Source organism: Fragaria vesca, linkage group LG5 (assembly GCF_000184155.1).
Source record: "Fragaria vesca subsp. vesca linkage group LG5, FraVesHawaii_1.0, whole genome shotgun sequence".
Lineage (NCBI taxonomy): Eukaryota > Viridiplantae > Streptophyta > Magnoliopsida > Rosales > Rosaceae > Fragaria > Fragaria vesca.
The window spans coordinates 13597912-13611784 of record NC_020495.1 but is presented as its reverse complement, the minus strand read 5'-3'; the positions used below and the strand labels follow the sequence as shown (position 1 = coordinate 13611784).

Sequence of the window (13873 nt, the reverse complement as noted above, 5' to 3'; positions counted from 1 at the left end):
AAGTTCTTCACTTTCATCATCAACCCAGAACCAATAACCAAATACCCACATCAAATTCACACCCAAAACCACACTAAACACATCAAGTTTCCACCTTCATGAAATTAAATAAAAACAGTGCCTGTTATTCAACAAGTTCTTAACAACAACTTTAGTCCCATCACAAAGAATCCCACTGTACACAATCCCATACCCACCTTCCCCAATCACATTCTCCTCACACAACCCATTCATCGCAGCCTCCAGCTCTCACAAAGTGTACCACCTCCCCTCCCCAGATGCGACACCTCGGGCCCACATTCCCGCTCGCAAACGCGCCGTTTGGCTGTTCAGCGTCTTGCGACTCTCGCCGCTGGAGGCGCCGCTGCGTTGGTGGTGGATTATTTCCTGGATTTTCTTTGGAGATTATTGGGTTGGGCTTTTGCGCGGCGGCGGTGAGAGCTTGCTCTTGTGGCGATGGCGGGCAGTTAGGCAGACGAAGAGGATGAAGAGGGTGAGGACTATTAAGGAGCCGACGAGGATTCCGATGACGACCCAGAGATGGAGGCCGAATTGAAGTGGGTTTTGAGAGCTCAGAAAATGAAGAGAGGGGTGTTAAATGGAAGAGGGAAAATGAATTAGGGGTGTTAAATGGAATTTCGCCCTTCACCCAACTGAGTGGACATTGAAAAATATGTACAGTCAGCAAATTAACAGCACGATTGAACGTCCACTTAACGGATGGACCTGATAGTGTGACATTGGATAGTTCACGGAGTGATCGATTGAAATTGAAAGATAATGGAGTAAACTGTCGAGTGCATGAAAGTTAATGAAGTGACCAGTATTTAATCCAATATTAAATCTTGGTACGTATAGCATCGAGTAGAGAGAGCAAATAATAACAGCGCGCTGCTGGTGATGGTCACCGGAAAGTTGATGCCATGATAGGGAAGAAGTTAGGTCGGTGTAAATATGTTTTACGAGTTCGCTCTATTATTACTTTGATCATGAGCTACAAGTTTGTTTTATTCAATCGTATTTTCATCAGCTTGATCCAAATGCCGTGTAAACGACTAGTACTGTAAGTTAATAACTTAATGTGATTATGGTTCTTGTTGATGCAGGTATCTTCCTCCTTACACTTCGTTCCTCCCCGCTAAAGAAAATGATCAATATGATCTGCAACCTCATGATCAGAGAAGGAAAAAGAGAAGAGGGAAGCTCATGGAGAATCTCATATTCTCACAGCTCTCCTATTTGACCGTCTTTATCATCCTAGTCTGCATAACTGAGAGGAAAAGATTGAAAGAAGATCCCCTCAATTTCAATGTACTCAATATCGTGCTTGAAGTCATCAGGTAATTACGAAAGAACAGTAGCACTCAAAATGATTATAAGCTCAACGTATTAAATTACTCGCAGCACGTTGAGAACATGGCATCAGCATATTAGTCCTGACTTTGTGCTAGTCATGGAATATCGGAATACTTAGCATGCACTTGTTAATTTCTTTAGCATTCTGCAGTCTATTTTCATATTAGAAACAGAATATCACCTTCACCTTACGAAGTAAGCATTCTACATTCTGAGTTTTGTTAATTTTACCATGTGCTGCAGTGCTTATGGAAATGTAGGGTTTACGACAGGATATAGTTGTAAACGACAGCTCAACCCTAACGGTGATTGCCAGGATAAATGGTATGGATTTTCAGGAAGGTGGAGCGATGAGGGGAAAATACTTCTCATAGCTGTCATGTTTTTCGGAAGACTCAAGAAATTCAATATGGATGGAGGTAAAGGATGAAAGCTCCTCTAACTTAGGACCTTAACGATGGAGAGGATACATAAGAGATCGAAAGAAAGAAAGAAATTGCACAGATGGTTGAAGTTGTGCATGTATCCATGTTTTCTTCTTCTTGCTTTTGGTGGGTAATGTGTACAGATATGATTGTTTCACTCTGAATGCAAATTTCAAGCTACGTAATTGAGTCGCAAGCCAAACAATATGTTCGAACAGTTTAGGCTTAATTTAGCTTAATACGCATTAATTTGAGAGTCTGCGAGACATCAAGAATCAATGAATCAACATGCATAACAAATTCAGCTTGTGAAGTTCTGCTCACAGGTAACAAGTACACAACAAAAGAAGAAAAGAACCCTAATATTTTTAACTATGTTTAGAGAGATTGGATAGCTAATTAAGCTAGAGCGATGGCTAAACATAGATTAATTACCCTTGGAAAGAAGAAGATTACATTGTTTTAAGGTAGTTTTCCGTTTGAAGCTCTAAAATTAGATTGATAGAAGTAACTACTTTTAGACAAAAGAACAGAAGAGGTGGCAAGGAATATTAAAAGGCATGCATGGAAAAACATCAAAGGGATTTTAAGAGAAATCCCGTCATAGGAGGACTTCTTCATTTGAGGCATAGGAGTCCTTCTATGCGACCCAAGCGACCTGATAGAACACCCGAGCTATAAGATCGTAATGGCCATGGCAAGAAGAATTGGACCGAAAATGGAGCTCAAGAAGGGTGTTTATATTGTCATGCTTCTTGGGTTTGCTTTCGCTTGGCTTTCTTGCGTGGTCGATGGTGCTTCACGCCGGAATGTTTTCGAAGTTGGTAGCCGTGGTCGCGTTCCCGATCATAACACCATCAGAGCAGTTTTGGAAGTTGCAACGTCCAAGGGAGAAATTAAGCCTCTCAATGAGACTGAAGCTGCGCAGGTAAATCAAAGAAATCTTGAACTTTAGATCTCAATCAATGAGAATAATGTTATATATACATTATCCTTTGGTGATTAAATTCTTATGATTGTTGGTGTTTTCTTTGCAAAAACCTTTCATGTTTGTGTATAACAGGGATGACATGCATACCAAGAAGTTTTTAAGATAATTTGCATGACAAAAAATGACATTAAGTAGAAGATTAAGAGCCAAACAAGTAATTAAGAAAAAAATAAGAATTTTACTGCCTAAAAGAATCAAATTCAGTTTAGGTTGGACCAGATTTGCAGTAAAACTTTTGGTTAGAGTGGACTATAAAATGTCTCAGGTTCGAGTTGGATTTAAACCTTTTCTGGGTCCGAGGTCTGGAACTTGAACTGCTCTTTCTTTAGTTTGATCTACATATGGATCACTTGACCAACATGTCATTTTTGCAGAAGTCTGACACGAAAACAGAAGTGTTAGATAGGGATCGAATCAAGACTAAACCTTATGTATTAAGATGGATGCATCAAACAATATTAGTTGTTGAACATGTGAAAGGAATATTGGGAAGTTAAAGGGAAAATGACCAAAGAATCAACAACTTGACATAAACTTACAGGGTTGCTGCAAATAGTTCGTACATGTACAAACCAGCTAGCTTATTGGCAACTAGGAAACTATCCAATAACAAAAATAGTGCTCTAGGATATTGTCATTTGCATTCCTTCCCTGCTAGCTATATATCTTACTAGTTGCCATCACCAACTAGGCAACTAGTAAGTGAGTGTTCACGAGCCATGGTTCCCACAACCACCCACAAACATCTATCAGATAGCACCAATATAAACTATCTGACATAGATAAGATTTAATTTCATGTTTTAATTTATCAGTATGTAGAGGCATATTTCATCCAGGCTAGTTTCTTAAATGATCAATATTAGATGACATAATACAGAAACATGATGGTTCTCACATATATATTGTTATAGAGGATTAAGATTGCACCGTGTACTTACGTGCCGTGTATACAAGAAGTTCTGCTTATTTCACTCGCCTAAATAATCAGGGATAGTTACTGATTCTTTTGGTACAATACAAGGGATGTGCGTAACAAGATGCTCCATCGATCACATGCATGCATTTTGTCTGCGTGTGTGAAAGATTGGAAAAGAAAAATGATTGTCCTACATAGTTTTACATGGTAGAAGTTGGAGAATCTTAAGGGAGAGAGTTCCTCATGATTCTTAAGGAAACAACTATTTGTTTGTTGGTTTGTTGTTATTTTATGTTGTCATACAAATAGTGTCCCTTATCTATGATATAAATTTATAAACCTTCTATGATTTAAACCGGCCAGCTGCTATCACAGTATGATTTGGTGAGAGGCGTGTAGCAACACTACAAAAAATCCAATATCACGAGCCGTTACAAGACAAAACGCAACCTCTCTTTTCCTCTTCTTCCTCTCACTCAAACGTCTCTCACTCCTCTTTCATCTTCCCAGCTAGCAGCCGTAGCCTATAGCTTATGTTCCTTCTACACCTCTCACTTTCTCTGCCACTCTCTCTATAAAAATCAGAGCCCTTTCTTTCTCTTCTTACTTTTACAATTTGCTTTGTTGATCCAACCATGGTTGATCTTCTTAAGCAGTCATGGAAGTTTGTGATCCTAATTGTCCTCTGTTCTCATTTCATTCCTCATGTTCATGCCCTTAACATTGGTGTTCAAGACACAGATACTTCAATTGTTCTGGTTTGCTTCTTAGTTAATTAAATAATTACCTCTCTTTTCCTTGTCAAACTCATAACATTAGCTATATAAGTTGAAGTCTTCTCTTGATATTTCCATTGCTGATAAAAACTTGCAGAGTAAAGATTGCAGTAGAACGTGTGAGTCCGAGTTCTGTACAGGTACTAATTTTATTTGCTCTGGATTTTTTTTGTGAAAAATATTTGTGATGAAAATAATTAATCTGTAATGATCCTAGTTTGATTTATAATTTTGTTCTTGTGTGAAAACAGTGCCTCCATTGCTGAGATACGGAAAGTATTGTGGGCTTTTGTATAGTGGATGCCCTGGGGAGAAACCCTGCGATGGTTTAGATTCTTGTTGTATGCAGCATGATGCCTGTGTCCAATCTAAGCACAGTAAGTTCATTTCTGAATCCTTAATTTCTGTCATGTTGGACTTCACTCTTAGAGTATTCTTCAATTTTTTCAACTGTTTTTTTATATATATGATTATTCCCTCAATGCCTTAAGTTTTTGGATCCACTAGTTGCCTAACATTATAGTATCAGATCCTCTTCTTTTTTTTACTTTTTTTTTTGAAAGTGTATCAGATCCACCTCTAGTTATAGAGGCATTAGGTTTATAACTTTCTTGCTCTCTGATTGAGCAATTGGTGCACATTGCAAACAAAAAGAAAACAACAAAATAGAAATGCATAATTGAGGGTGTGGAAAAACAATGGTATCATTGTGATTATCCTTATTACTGAAGTAAGATCTTGAACACTTTTGAAGCAAAAGAATACGATTGGATAGCTCTCATAGGGATATCAAAGGAAACTTGGTACACAACGAATCCACCAATAGATCTATTTTTTTAGATTATGTTTAATGGCTACCTTTCTACCACGATTCTATTTAGTTTAAACCATTATTTAGCCACAAAGATGGCCCTTTCTGCTAATCTTTGTAGCTAGGATGGGTACTCTTATGTCTTTATGCTCTAGAGGGAGCCCCATCTGCTTCATCACAAAAATTTAGCCATAGAATAGTCATATAGGTTAACACAATGAGATAAACAAAACTCACAAGATGAACTTAGTTTCATACTGTCGGTGAGTCATACAGATATGGCCATATGGGACTGGATGCAGCCAAAACTTCTAATTAAAATTTAGATGGAGATGATAAAAAACAAGGTTATTGATAGTAACAACTCTAAATTTTTGTCTAGTTGTTCATGATCCATACAAAAAGTTATCCCCTGTTTTTTCTATTTTTGATTTGTTGGTTTTGTGTGAGACAGTGTGATAGATTCGTATAAGCAGCTAGAACAAACTAACTGAATAAAATTGAAAATGGTGTGGTGCAGACGATTATCTGAGCTCAGAGTGCAGCCAGAATTTCCTAAAATGCATGTCACAATTCAAAAACGCAGAAGGACGAACCTTCAAAGGTAGCAAATGCAAAGTTGAGGATGTTGTGGAAGTTATCACAATTGTGATGGAGGCTGCATTATTTGCTGGAAGATATCTCCACAAACCTTGACACAGATAGAGCCATGCACCCTTTCTACTTGTTTCTCAACGTCTAATATTCCTTTGTTAAAATTAACTTTCTTTTTTTCGTGCATAGTTTGAAAGAACTTCAGACCAGGAACAAATCAGAAAAGGGAAAAGCTTGAAAGAAAAGCATAAATTGAAATGCAAATTTTCCATTGGAGAAATGCGGTAAACTTAACCCTGAAGGACACCTGCTTGCAATAAATCAAGCCCCAATATTGTATCTCATAAGCTGTAATAAATCAAGCCCCATATCTATTATCTACACCACTTTGTATAACTATGAGAACACAATGTTCATCCTCAAAAAAGAAAAGGAAACAGTTCCAGATAGTTTGGCTAGAGGAACTGTGTTCTTGGATCAGCATCCCCCTTCATACTGTTCAGGCTTTAGTTGATGACACTGCTAAAGTTGGCAGCTAGAGTTGTAGGATCTAATTTTGCTTCTCCTAGTTAGTTTTCTTCAATTGCTTGGGTCCTTTTGGCCTCCTTGTGAATAAAAATAAAAGATGAGTATGGTTTTTTCACCTCCACCCATATCTATCAAGAATCGATCTTCTCTAATATTGTTCGATCCAAAACTATCCTAAGAGGACGGCAGCCAGAAAAATTACGTTTCTTAACAAAATGGACCGATTAGGGGAGAAATGGAAAACTAATTCAGAGAAAAAAAAAAAACCTGCAATTATGTGTCAATAGCCTGAACAAAGGAATGGTAAAGTCTCAATAGCTGAGATGAGTTCAAACTCCAAAGATTTAAAAAAAGTACAGAGGTCTAATTAGTACAACCTTTCAAAACCAATACCTATAGAGGTGTTGTGCAGTTTTGACATTAGGTCAAAACCAATACCTATAGAGGTGTTGTGCAGTTTTGACATTAGGTCTTGTTTGGTTAATGGAAAGTAAGCATCAAGAAAGAAAAATTCTCTAGCTTTCTCAGTCTTCATTGTTTTTTTTTCTCAACGAGAAGAGAAATTTTCTTTCCTGATTAGGTAATATGTAATGGTCTCGTGGTTCTACTTGGTTTTCTCGGTTTCTAGCTTCTTTGGCCCATCAATGCCAAGGTTTTGGCTTCATCATTTGGGAACACAACACATTCGTGTCCCACGGCTGAAGTACCATCTAGGTATAATCCTGATTGATAATCCAGGTCGAATTACAATCCAAATAAACAATAAAACCCAAATTGCTCACTTTCATTTGACCAGAAAGGGAAAGAAAACACTGACAAAAAGAAAGAGAAAAAGAAAAGAACCATAAATATAACAAGGAAGAAGCAATATAAAAAAAAAAGGCTTGTGACCTCCTCAGATCTCGTGAGTTCCACATAGAAGCTGTCACTAAAAATTGTCAAAGCTTCAGAAATTAGAACGATAAGTGCATGTGATAGTTACGCATCAAAGAAATTCATCATCGGAGCTCAACCAAACTCATCATACAAAAAATTGAGTTTTTTTTTTAATTAAAAACATTTTTATTCAACCCATTAGACCCAATTATCAGGAAAATATCCTACCGGAAATTCCCAATTTCAGCGGCAGAAAATTTGTGAAGATCCTCTACAAAGGTACTGGTTCATCAGGATGCTAACAGGGGAGTAGACAATTAGCACACAAAATCCAAACCAGCAATCAACTCAACTATGGCCTCTGAGGCCCAACTACTGCAATCTATCCCGATTTGTGTTATCAAATTATTAGGGTGCTGTAGAACCATAATTAAGAAAACTCTAAATCCAGAGTATGTGCTTTAAACTTATTTCATTTTCATATATTATACAAGTGTACTTCTCTGGGTTACTTATATATGCATGTACATATTGTGAGAGATTTAGAACCCTAATATATAGTTACATAACCTCCACATGACATGATATTATAACATTACATAATCTTACATTCTTCAGTTGAGCCATAGGTAGATCTTCTCTACTGCAGCCGAAATTTCACAAGATTCAGCTTCTAATCCAAGCTAAAATCTGAAATGGAAGGGAAAGCGTGAGCTACCCCAGAAATGCAAAGCAACTACTTATCGTGTTATTCACAGACAAAACATACAAATGTGAAACCAGTCTATATAAAGCATAAAAAGATGCTCAAACGAACAATACAAGCACAATAATCAATTATTTGCCAATTCTAAGACCAATATGAAGAACATACAAACGGTGCCTAAATTATCTTGTACCTTAATAATCAGATGTATCTACAATTTTTTATAGAAGTCTAATATATGTAGAGAGACAAGCATGTTGCCAGCAAATGAAAGGTGTTTTGACCGACTGTCCAGCTTGCTGGAGCTCGGATCTTTTCAATACAAATTGGTCTCTCACATTTGGCAAATTTATTGTGGCCATTAATTAGAAAATTCACTAAAAGCTTTCAGAACGTATCAATCCTCTACAGTTTAGAAACTTTCTTTTTTATTTATATACCAGGGGGTGAAGAATTCATTGACTGCTTCCATTACTTTTTCCTTTATAAGAGTCCAGGCTTTGTAAAGAAGTAATTATTGGCTCAATCGGGTCCATTAGCCATAAATATGAATGACATCACTCAGCTAAGAGCTTCCCGGGTTACATCTTAAACAGCTAAAGCTTAAAGCAAAACATTGACAAGAGCCCTGAACCAAGGACCACCTTGCAGGAAATCAACCATAAACACTAAAAACCTGTCCAAGCACTTTATGATAAAACATATGAGATCTCCAAGCTGAATATGAAGACTGCACTATTGCAATATTTCTATTCTAACCAGCAGCGACCTCATCAGAACAATACAGCCCCAAATATGCTGAGACCCTGTTATCACCAAATACAACCCAAGGAATACCAAACACGGCCGCTATACAAATGACTATCATTATTAGCTGCAAAGAACTCATCTCTAGATCCAAAATATGCGCCTTACAATGGATGACGTGTTCAGAATCCTACTCTTCACTAATACTTGAAGAAGGGAAAAGGATTTCAACAGAATTTTGCAATACTGTTACACAATCAAAATTCATATCGCTGACCCAGGTGTCAACAATGCCAAAATAATCCAAATTAAGTTTCTAGACTATAATAGTATCTTCTTAGGCGCAACATAACTGTTCCCCGAAACTCTAAGTCTCTAACACACCCTATTCAGTTCTTATGACAATAAATGTGATACATGCAGATTTACCTATACCAAAAGTATTTTTATTCTATAAATTTATTTCCCAAAACGTCTGTACCGACCAGTAGTTACGCCTCTCCATTTTCTTCCCTAACAAGAGAAAACACTAACCTGCTTAGTAAGTTGGTATGCCTAGTAAGTTGCTAATTTTATGCTTTGCAATGGCAACAGTCTACAACTAGCATTCATAGAGTAAAATGGTAAAATCATAATAATAAAGTAAACATTCAGCATGGGATAGAAATACCTTCACACACAAGCTAAAGTCGCCATATGATGATAAGCCTCCAGCCATTCAACTTGTAACGATCTCTGAGTCTCAGCCAAGTCAATTAATTCCTTGAAGGTCTTATCCCTAAGATTGTAAGAGATGACCTTAGCAGGAAAATACAGCAACAAACAAGGATCCCCTCCATTCTCTTCTCGAGTAATAGCAAGAACAACAAACTTATAATATCGATCCAAATAGTACCCGACCACCTCCTGAAAGGAATAGCTTGCGGAATCCAAATCAGCTTTGCACTTCACAAACCAGCCAGAATAGTCCCTGGTACTCAGCATCTCATTAATACAAGGCCTAAAAGTTGCAATCATCGGATCAAGATCAACATGGTATTTCACAACCCAGCCAGAGTAATCCGGCTCCAACTCCCTCACTTCAAACTGCGTCACACACGGCTTGAAAACATCAATCAGCTGCAGATGTCCACACGACTCACCAAAATACCTATACTCCCTGTCGAACACTAAACTCACAGGACTAGCCAGAAGTCCACCCCTCACCCCCTTTTCGTCAACACAATCACCAATGTGACAATAAAACAGCTCATCCTTGTGTGTCAGCCAATGAATTGCTCCATTGCAGTACACTCCGCGGCGGAAGTCCACTTCAAATTGTTCCTGCATGAACTCGACTACATTCAACACCGAACTCCAACTCCTACTCTCCGATGCATACATCCCAATCCCTAAGCTATTCGGACTAATCAACCAAACCGCAACCGCATGATATTCAACTTTACCAGTTCTACAAGGATCAAAAGCAATAGCAACACCCAAACAATCATCAAATTGATAAGCATAAGGAGTTGACGGAAGTTTCGAGAACTGAAAAGTAGTCGGATTGACTACATAATAGCTTGCTTCCTGTCCGCCGGAGCCGAAAAGCAGCAGGCCATTGCAGGACTGGAGAATCTTGGCTCGTCGGAGCTCCGGGAGTGAATCGAGGGGATAGGAGAGGGATCCGGAGAGGGAGACGAAGGTGAGGCGTTGGGAGGTGGCGAGGAAGAAGAAGGCGGAGAGAGGAGGGGTAGGGTTTCGGAGGGTGTGGCGGTCGCGGAATTTGGGGCTGGAAATGAGGGAGAGCCAGTGCTTGGAGACGCATTTGTAGCGGAGGAGGGACTTGGCTTCGACGCGGAGGAGGATCTGTGAGAGGAGGTCGTCGTGGTTGGCGATGGTTTCGGCCGGCGAGGGTGAAGATTCTGGAGCCTCCATTGCTTTTTTCTTCAGGGGGTTTTTGCAGCTTCTGAATCTGATGATGAAGAGTGTGACTACTCGGTAAAGACGATTTGTGTGTATATATACTCGTCGACTCGAACACATTGGGCCTTGACCAAAACTATAGCATATTGGGCCAATGGTTCTCGGTCTTTGACCAAAACTCCAACATCAAACCTACAAAGATGATTGACTATGAATCACTTAGTCGCTAACTAATCACGTGAACAGCACTGAAAATATAATAGATCGGGTTGGTGGAGTAACAAGTTGCCAGTTTTAGTCATACTGTCTGTGTTCATCTTACTTATGTTTCACCTTTCTTTAGAAAACAGTATAAGATGAATGCTGTGAGTTGTGTTCAGGGAGGTGCTACTGTTTATCGTTGAGCTTAGTGGTAGAGTTAGTTGCAGGACTGAGAGGCAGTAGTTTACCGGATGTCAGCGGTTCGAGTCCTTTTACGTTCGCTTGCTTTGAGAATAAGTTTTCCAAAGTTCTCAAAATAAGAACATGCACTTGGCATTCAGAAACTGAAGAGCAACAAAGCTCAACAAATTGGGTGAAGGAGATAGGACAATCTAACGACTCTAACCCTTTAAAACTCATGTAGAATTCAAAACTTGCAAATATGTCAATCTGTAACAAAAGCCGGCTTATTTACGATCTGTTACTTGACATAATCACCAGAGACATTGGTCATTCGCCAGAATTTCAGCAACTGCTGAGTACTGCTGTAGGTTCATAAGAGGATTTCTCAACAGAAGTCCATCTTAGTAACTCATAACCAACAGAAGTTAAAATCCAAAGAAAGTAACGCTAGCTTGGAGAAACCAAGGATGAAAGAAATTGTGAGTTTCTGACTACACTCTTAAATCATAAGTTCTTAACTAAGTGCATAAACAGAAGTTAGGTTCAAACCAGGATAATAGCAGTAACATTGTTGCTGATTATTGGCACGTATATTGTTCACCTCACAACATCTTTGAAACGGCCAAAACATATTCACAACAGCATGTACAAGGGGTTTAAATACAAGGCATCACCATAGTTAGAGCAATAACAGTATAACTGTATAACACAATTAGATCCTCCTATTTTCTTCCATAAGAAGTGGAAGTACACAACAGGCATAAGTAATTAACCCCAGTTAGTAACTCAACTTTCCCACCTTATAACTGGCATCAATAATCTGAAGAACCTAGATATATACAGTTATCTGAAATTCTGAATCAATAGCTAACCACAAGCAATATAGCTGAACCAAGATCAAAGAAGCAATGAAATGATATACCATTACGATGATGTCAAAAACATTAATTAGACAGTATTGATATTAGAACTTATGAATCTTACAACCAATAGCAAATCACACAAATAGAGGAGAGAAATCCCGTTAAACACGAGCCAAAGTCGCTATATGAGGACAAGCATCTCCCCATCCCGGTTGCAATGATCCCATAGTCTCACTACCTTTGGGGATTAAGTCATTAAGCTTCTTAACTGTCTTGTCACTTACATTATATGAGATGATTCCCATCGGAATGTGCAGCAAAATAGATGAGTTCTCTTCAGTTTCTTCTCGAGCTAGAAACAGAACACAGCATGAATAACAGTCATAGATAGCAAGGTGAAGATGGTCGCATACCACCTCAGGAAACACAGTGCCTATGGGATTAAGATCAACATGGTACTTGACAAACCAGCCAGAGTCGTCCTTTCCCATCTCCATGACATCAAATTCAGTAACACATGATTTATAAATATCAATAAGCTGCAAATGGCCACGAGACTCCCCAAAATATCTGAACTTCCTTTCATGCATCAAACCGTGACCAGAAGGATTAGACACCAATCTAGGGAAGTCTTTATCTATGTCATAGCGTGACAATTGATCATCTCTGTCACGTATCCAATGGATTCCGCCGTTGCAGTAAACACCATGTTTGTAGTCGAGGTCAGCTGGCCATGAACTTCTAGCAGACCCTTGAATCTTCCATTTTTGAGTCTCTGATGAATATAACATAGCTTGAATAAATGTTGAATAGCTAATCACGCACACAACCTTTTAATGAGGCGACTTAGAAGGGTCAATAGCCAAAGCAGCACCAATAAGATGAGTCCATTTAGATCTTTTAGGAGCATATGCACGAGGTAGTTGCTTAATCTGGCTTGTTGTAGGATTGATGACACAATATTTTCGGATTGGATATGTTCCAGTTGCAATTTTTTGTCCATTAATAGAGCACAAGAGCAAGCCATTGCAGGAGTGCAAAATCTTCACATTTGTCGAGTCCGGGACGACGAACCTGAGAGCTTTCGAGCCAGACGGGTTGTTTTCCTTGTTACAAAGAGAGATGAACTTTAAACCAGGGTTTGATGTAGTTTCGTTATAGAAGAAACCCGAGACCTTGGGGTTTGCGTTACGGCGCGTGTGGGCGTCACAGAATATGGGGTTGGAGATAAAAGAGAGCCAATATTTGGAGACACATTTGAAGCGAACCAGAGGTTGAGCTGGCACACGTAAAAGAATTTCTCTAAGGAGATCTTCATTGTCTCCTACCATTTCAGCTGATGAGCAAACTTTAGATGATTTAAGACAAAGACTCAGCATGTTATCAAGGATTTTGCTTTGCTCCAATAGCAGTCACTGACAGATACCTAATCCAGAGCAGATACCTAATCCAGAGCACTCCTCACTGCGAAGATTAACTACCAATTTTTCAATCTAGAGGCTGAGACAGACCATCTATGCTAAAAGTTGCCGATTCATCAATGATTGAATGATAGTAAAAAATCTACAGAACCCGATCGGACAAAAACAGTGAATCATCAGAAACCCCAAACCACCCAAAAACTTATTGAACAAAGCAACATGATTAGCAGAACATGCAAAACATAGCAAATCATCAAGTTCTAATATCAGAAGAATACAGAGAGATAGAGAGAGGAAAGAGGACTTACCCGACTACTTGCGTACCGACCATGCGAGATAGAAATTGAGAGTTGACGTAGGAAATCCCAAGCAATGGTCACAGGCTCACAGCAAAATATAACGGAGTACGACACTTGGTCGGATGCGTTTTACATATTTGCTTGGGACATCCTTTATGGACTCAAAAGTGTCAAGACTCCTTTAAGAACTAGACATTATTGTATTTAAGTAGAGTTCAGTCACTTATGTAACTGGTAATGGATTTCAAGCTATGTTGCACGGACACTCCACGG

The 13873-nt window shown here is 38.8% G+C and overlaps 4 protein-coding genes and 1 pseudogene across 4 annotated transcripts; 2 read left to right on the top strand and 3 right to left on the bottom strand.

The window, feature by feature from the left end:
• Window positions 1-1786, top strand: part of LOC101299485 — an 8063-nt pseudogene extending 6277 nt beyond the window's left edge.
• Window positions 1787-4099: 2313 nt separating this feature from the next.
• LOC101308871 (phospholipase A2-alpha-like) lies at window positions 4100-6512 on the top strand. The gene is made up of 4 exons (XM_004299727.1): window positions 4100-4448; window positions 4564-4606; window positions 4718-4843; window positions 5798-6512. The coding sequence occupies exons 1-4, from the start codon at window positions 4326-4328 to the stop codon at window positions 5971-5973; spliced, it is 468 nt and encodes a 155-aa protein (XP_004299775.1). The 5' UTR covers window positions 4100-4325; the 3' UTR covers window positions 5974-6512.
• A 1218-nt stretch (window positions 6513-7730) lies between these two features.
• Window positions 7731-10697, bottom strand: LOC101308577 (F-box protein At5g07610-like). The gene is made up of 2 exons (XM_004299726.1): window positions 9399-10697; window positions 7731-7965 (listed from the first exon to the last, which is right to left on the bottom strand). The coding sequence occupies exon 1, from the start codon at window positions 10643-10645 to the stop codon at window positions 9401-9403; it is 1245 nt and encodes a 414-aa protein (XP_004299774.1). The 5' UTR covers window positions 10646-10697; the 3' UTR covers window positions 7731-7965; window positions 9399-9400.
• Window positions 10698-12041: 1344 nt separating this feature from the next.
• LOC101299198 (F-box protein At5g07610-like) lies at window positions 12042-12671 on the bottom strand. Its single transcript, XM_004301358.1, has one exon. The coding sequence runs from the start codon at window positions 12669-12671 to the stop codon at window positions 12042-12044; it is 630 nt and encodes a 209-aa protein (XP_004301406.1).
• On the bottom strand, window positions 12233-13654 carry LOC101308288 (F-box protein At5g07610-like). Its single transcript, XM_004299725.1, has 2 exons — window positions 13610-13654; window positions 12233-13443 (listed from the first exon to the last, which is right to left on the bottom strand). The coding sequence occupies exon 2, from the start codon at window positions 13257-13259 to the stop codon at window positions 12714-12716; it is 546 nt and encodes a 181-aa protein (XP_004299773.1). The 5' UTR covers window positions 13260-13443; window positions 13610-13654; the 3' UTR covers window positions 12233-12713.
• Window positions 13655-13873: the final 219 nt, after the last annotated feature.

Coding starts and splice junctions, on each gene's coding strand:
- LOC101308871 (XM_004299727.1), top strand. CDS start 4,326: ATGGTTGATCTTCTTAAGCAGTCATGGAAGTTTGTGATCCTAATTGTC. Junction 4,449..4,563: donor CAGATACTTCAATTGTTCTG/GTTTGCTTCTTA, acceptor AAAAACTTGCAG/AGTAAAGATTGCAGTAGAAC. Junction 4,607..4,717: donor TGAGTCCGAGTTCTGTACAG/GTACTAATTTTA, acceptor GTGTGAAAACAG/TGCCTCCATTGCTGAGATAC.
- LOC101308577 (XM_004299726.1), bottom strand. CDS start 10,645: ATGGAGGCTCCAGAATCTTCACCCTCGCCGGCCGAAACCATCGCCAAC.
- LOC101299198 (XM_004301358.1), bottom strand. CDS start 12,671: ATGTTATATTCATCAGAGACTCAAAAATGGAAGATTCAAGGGTCTGCT.
- LOC101308288 (XM_004299725.1), bottom strand. CDS start 13,259: ATGCTGAGTCTTTGTCTTAAATCATCTAAAGTTTGCTCATCAGCTGAA.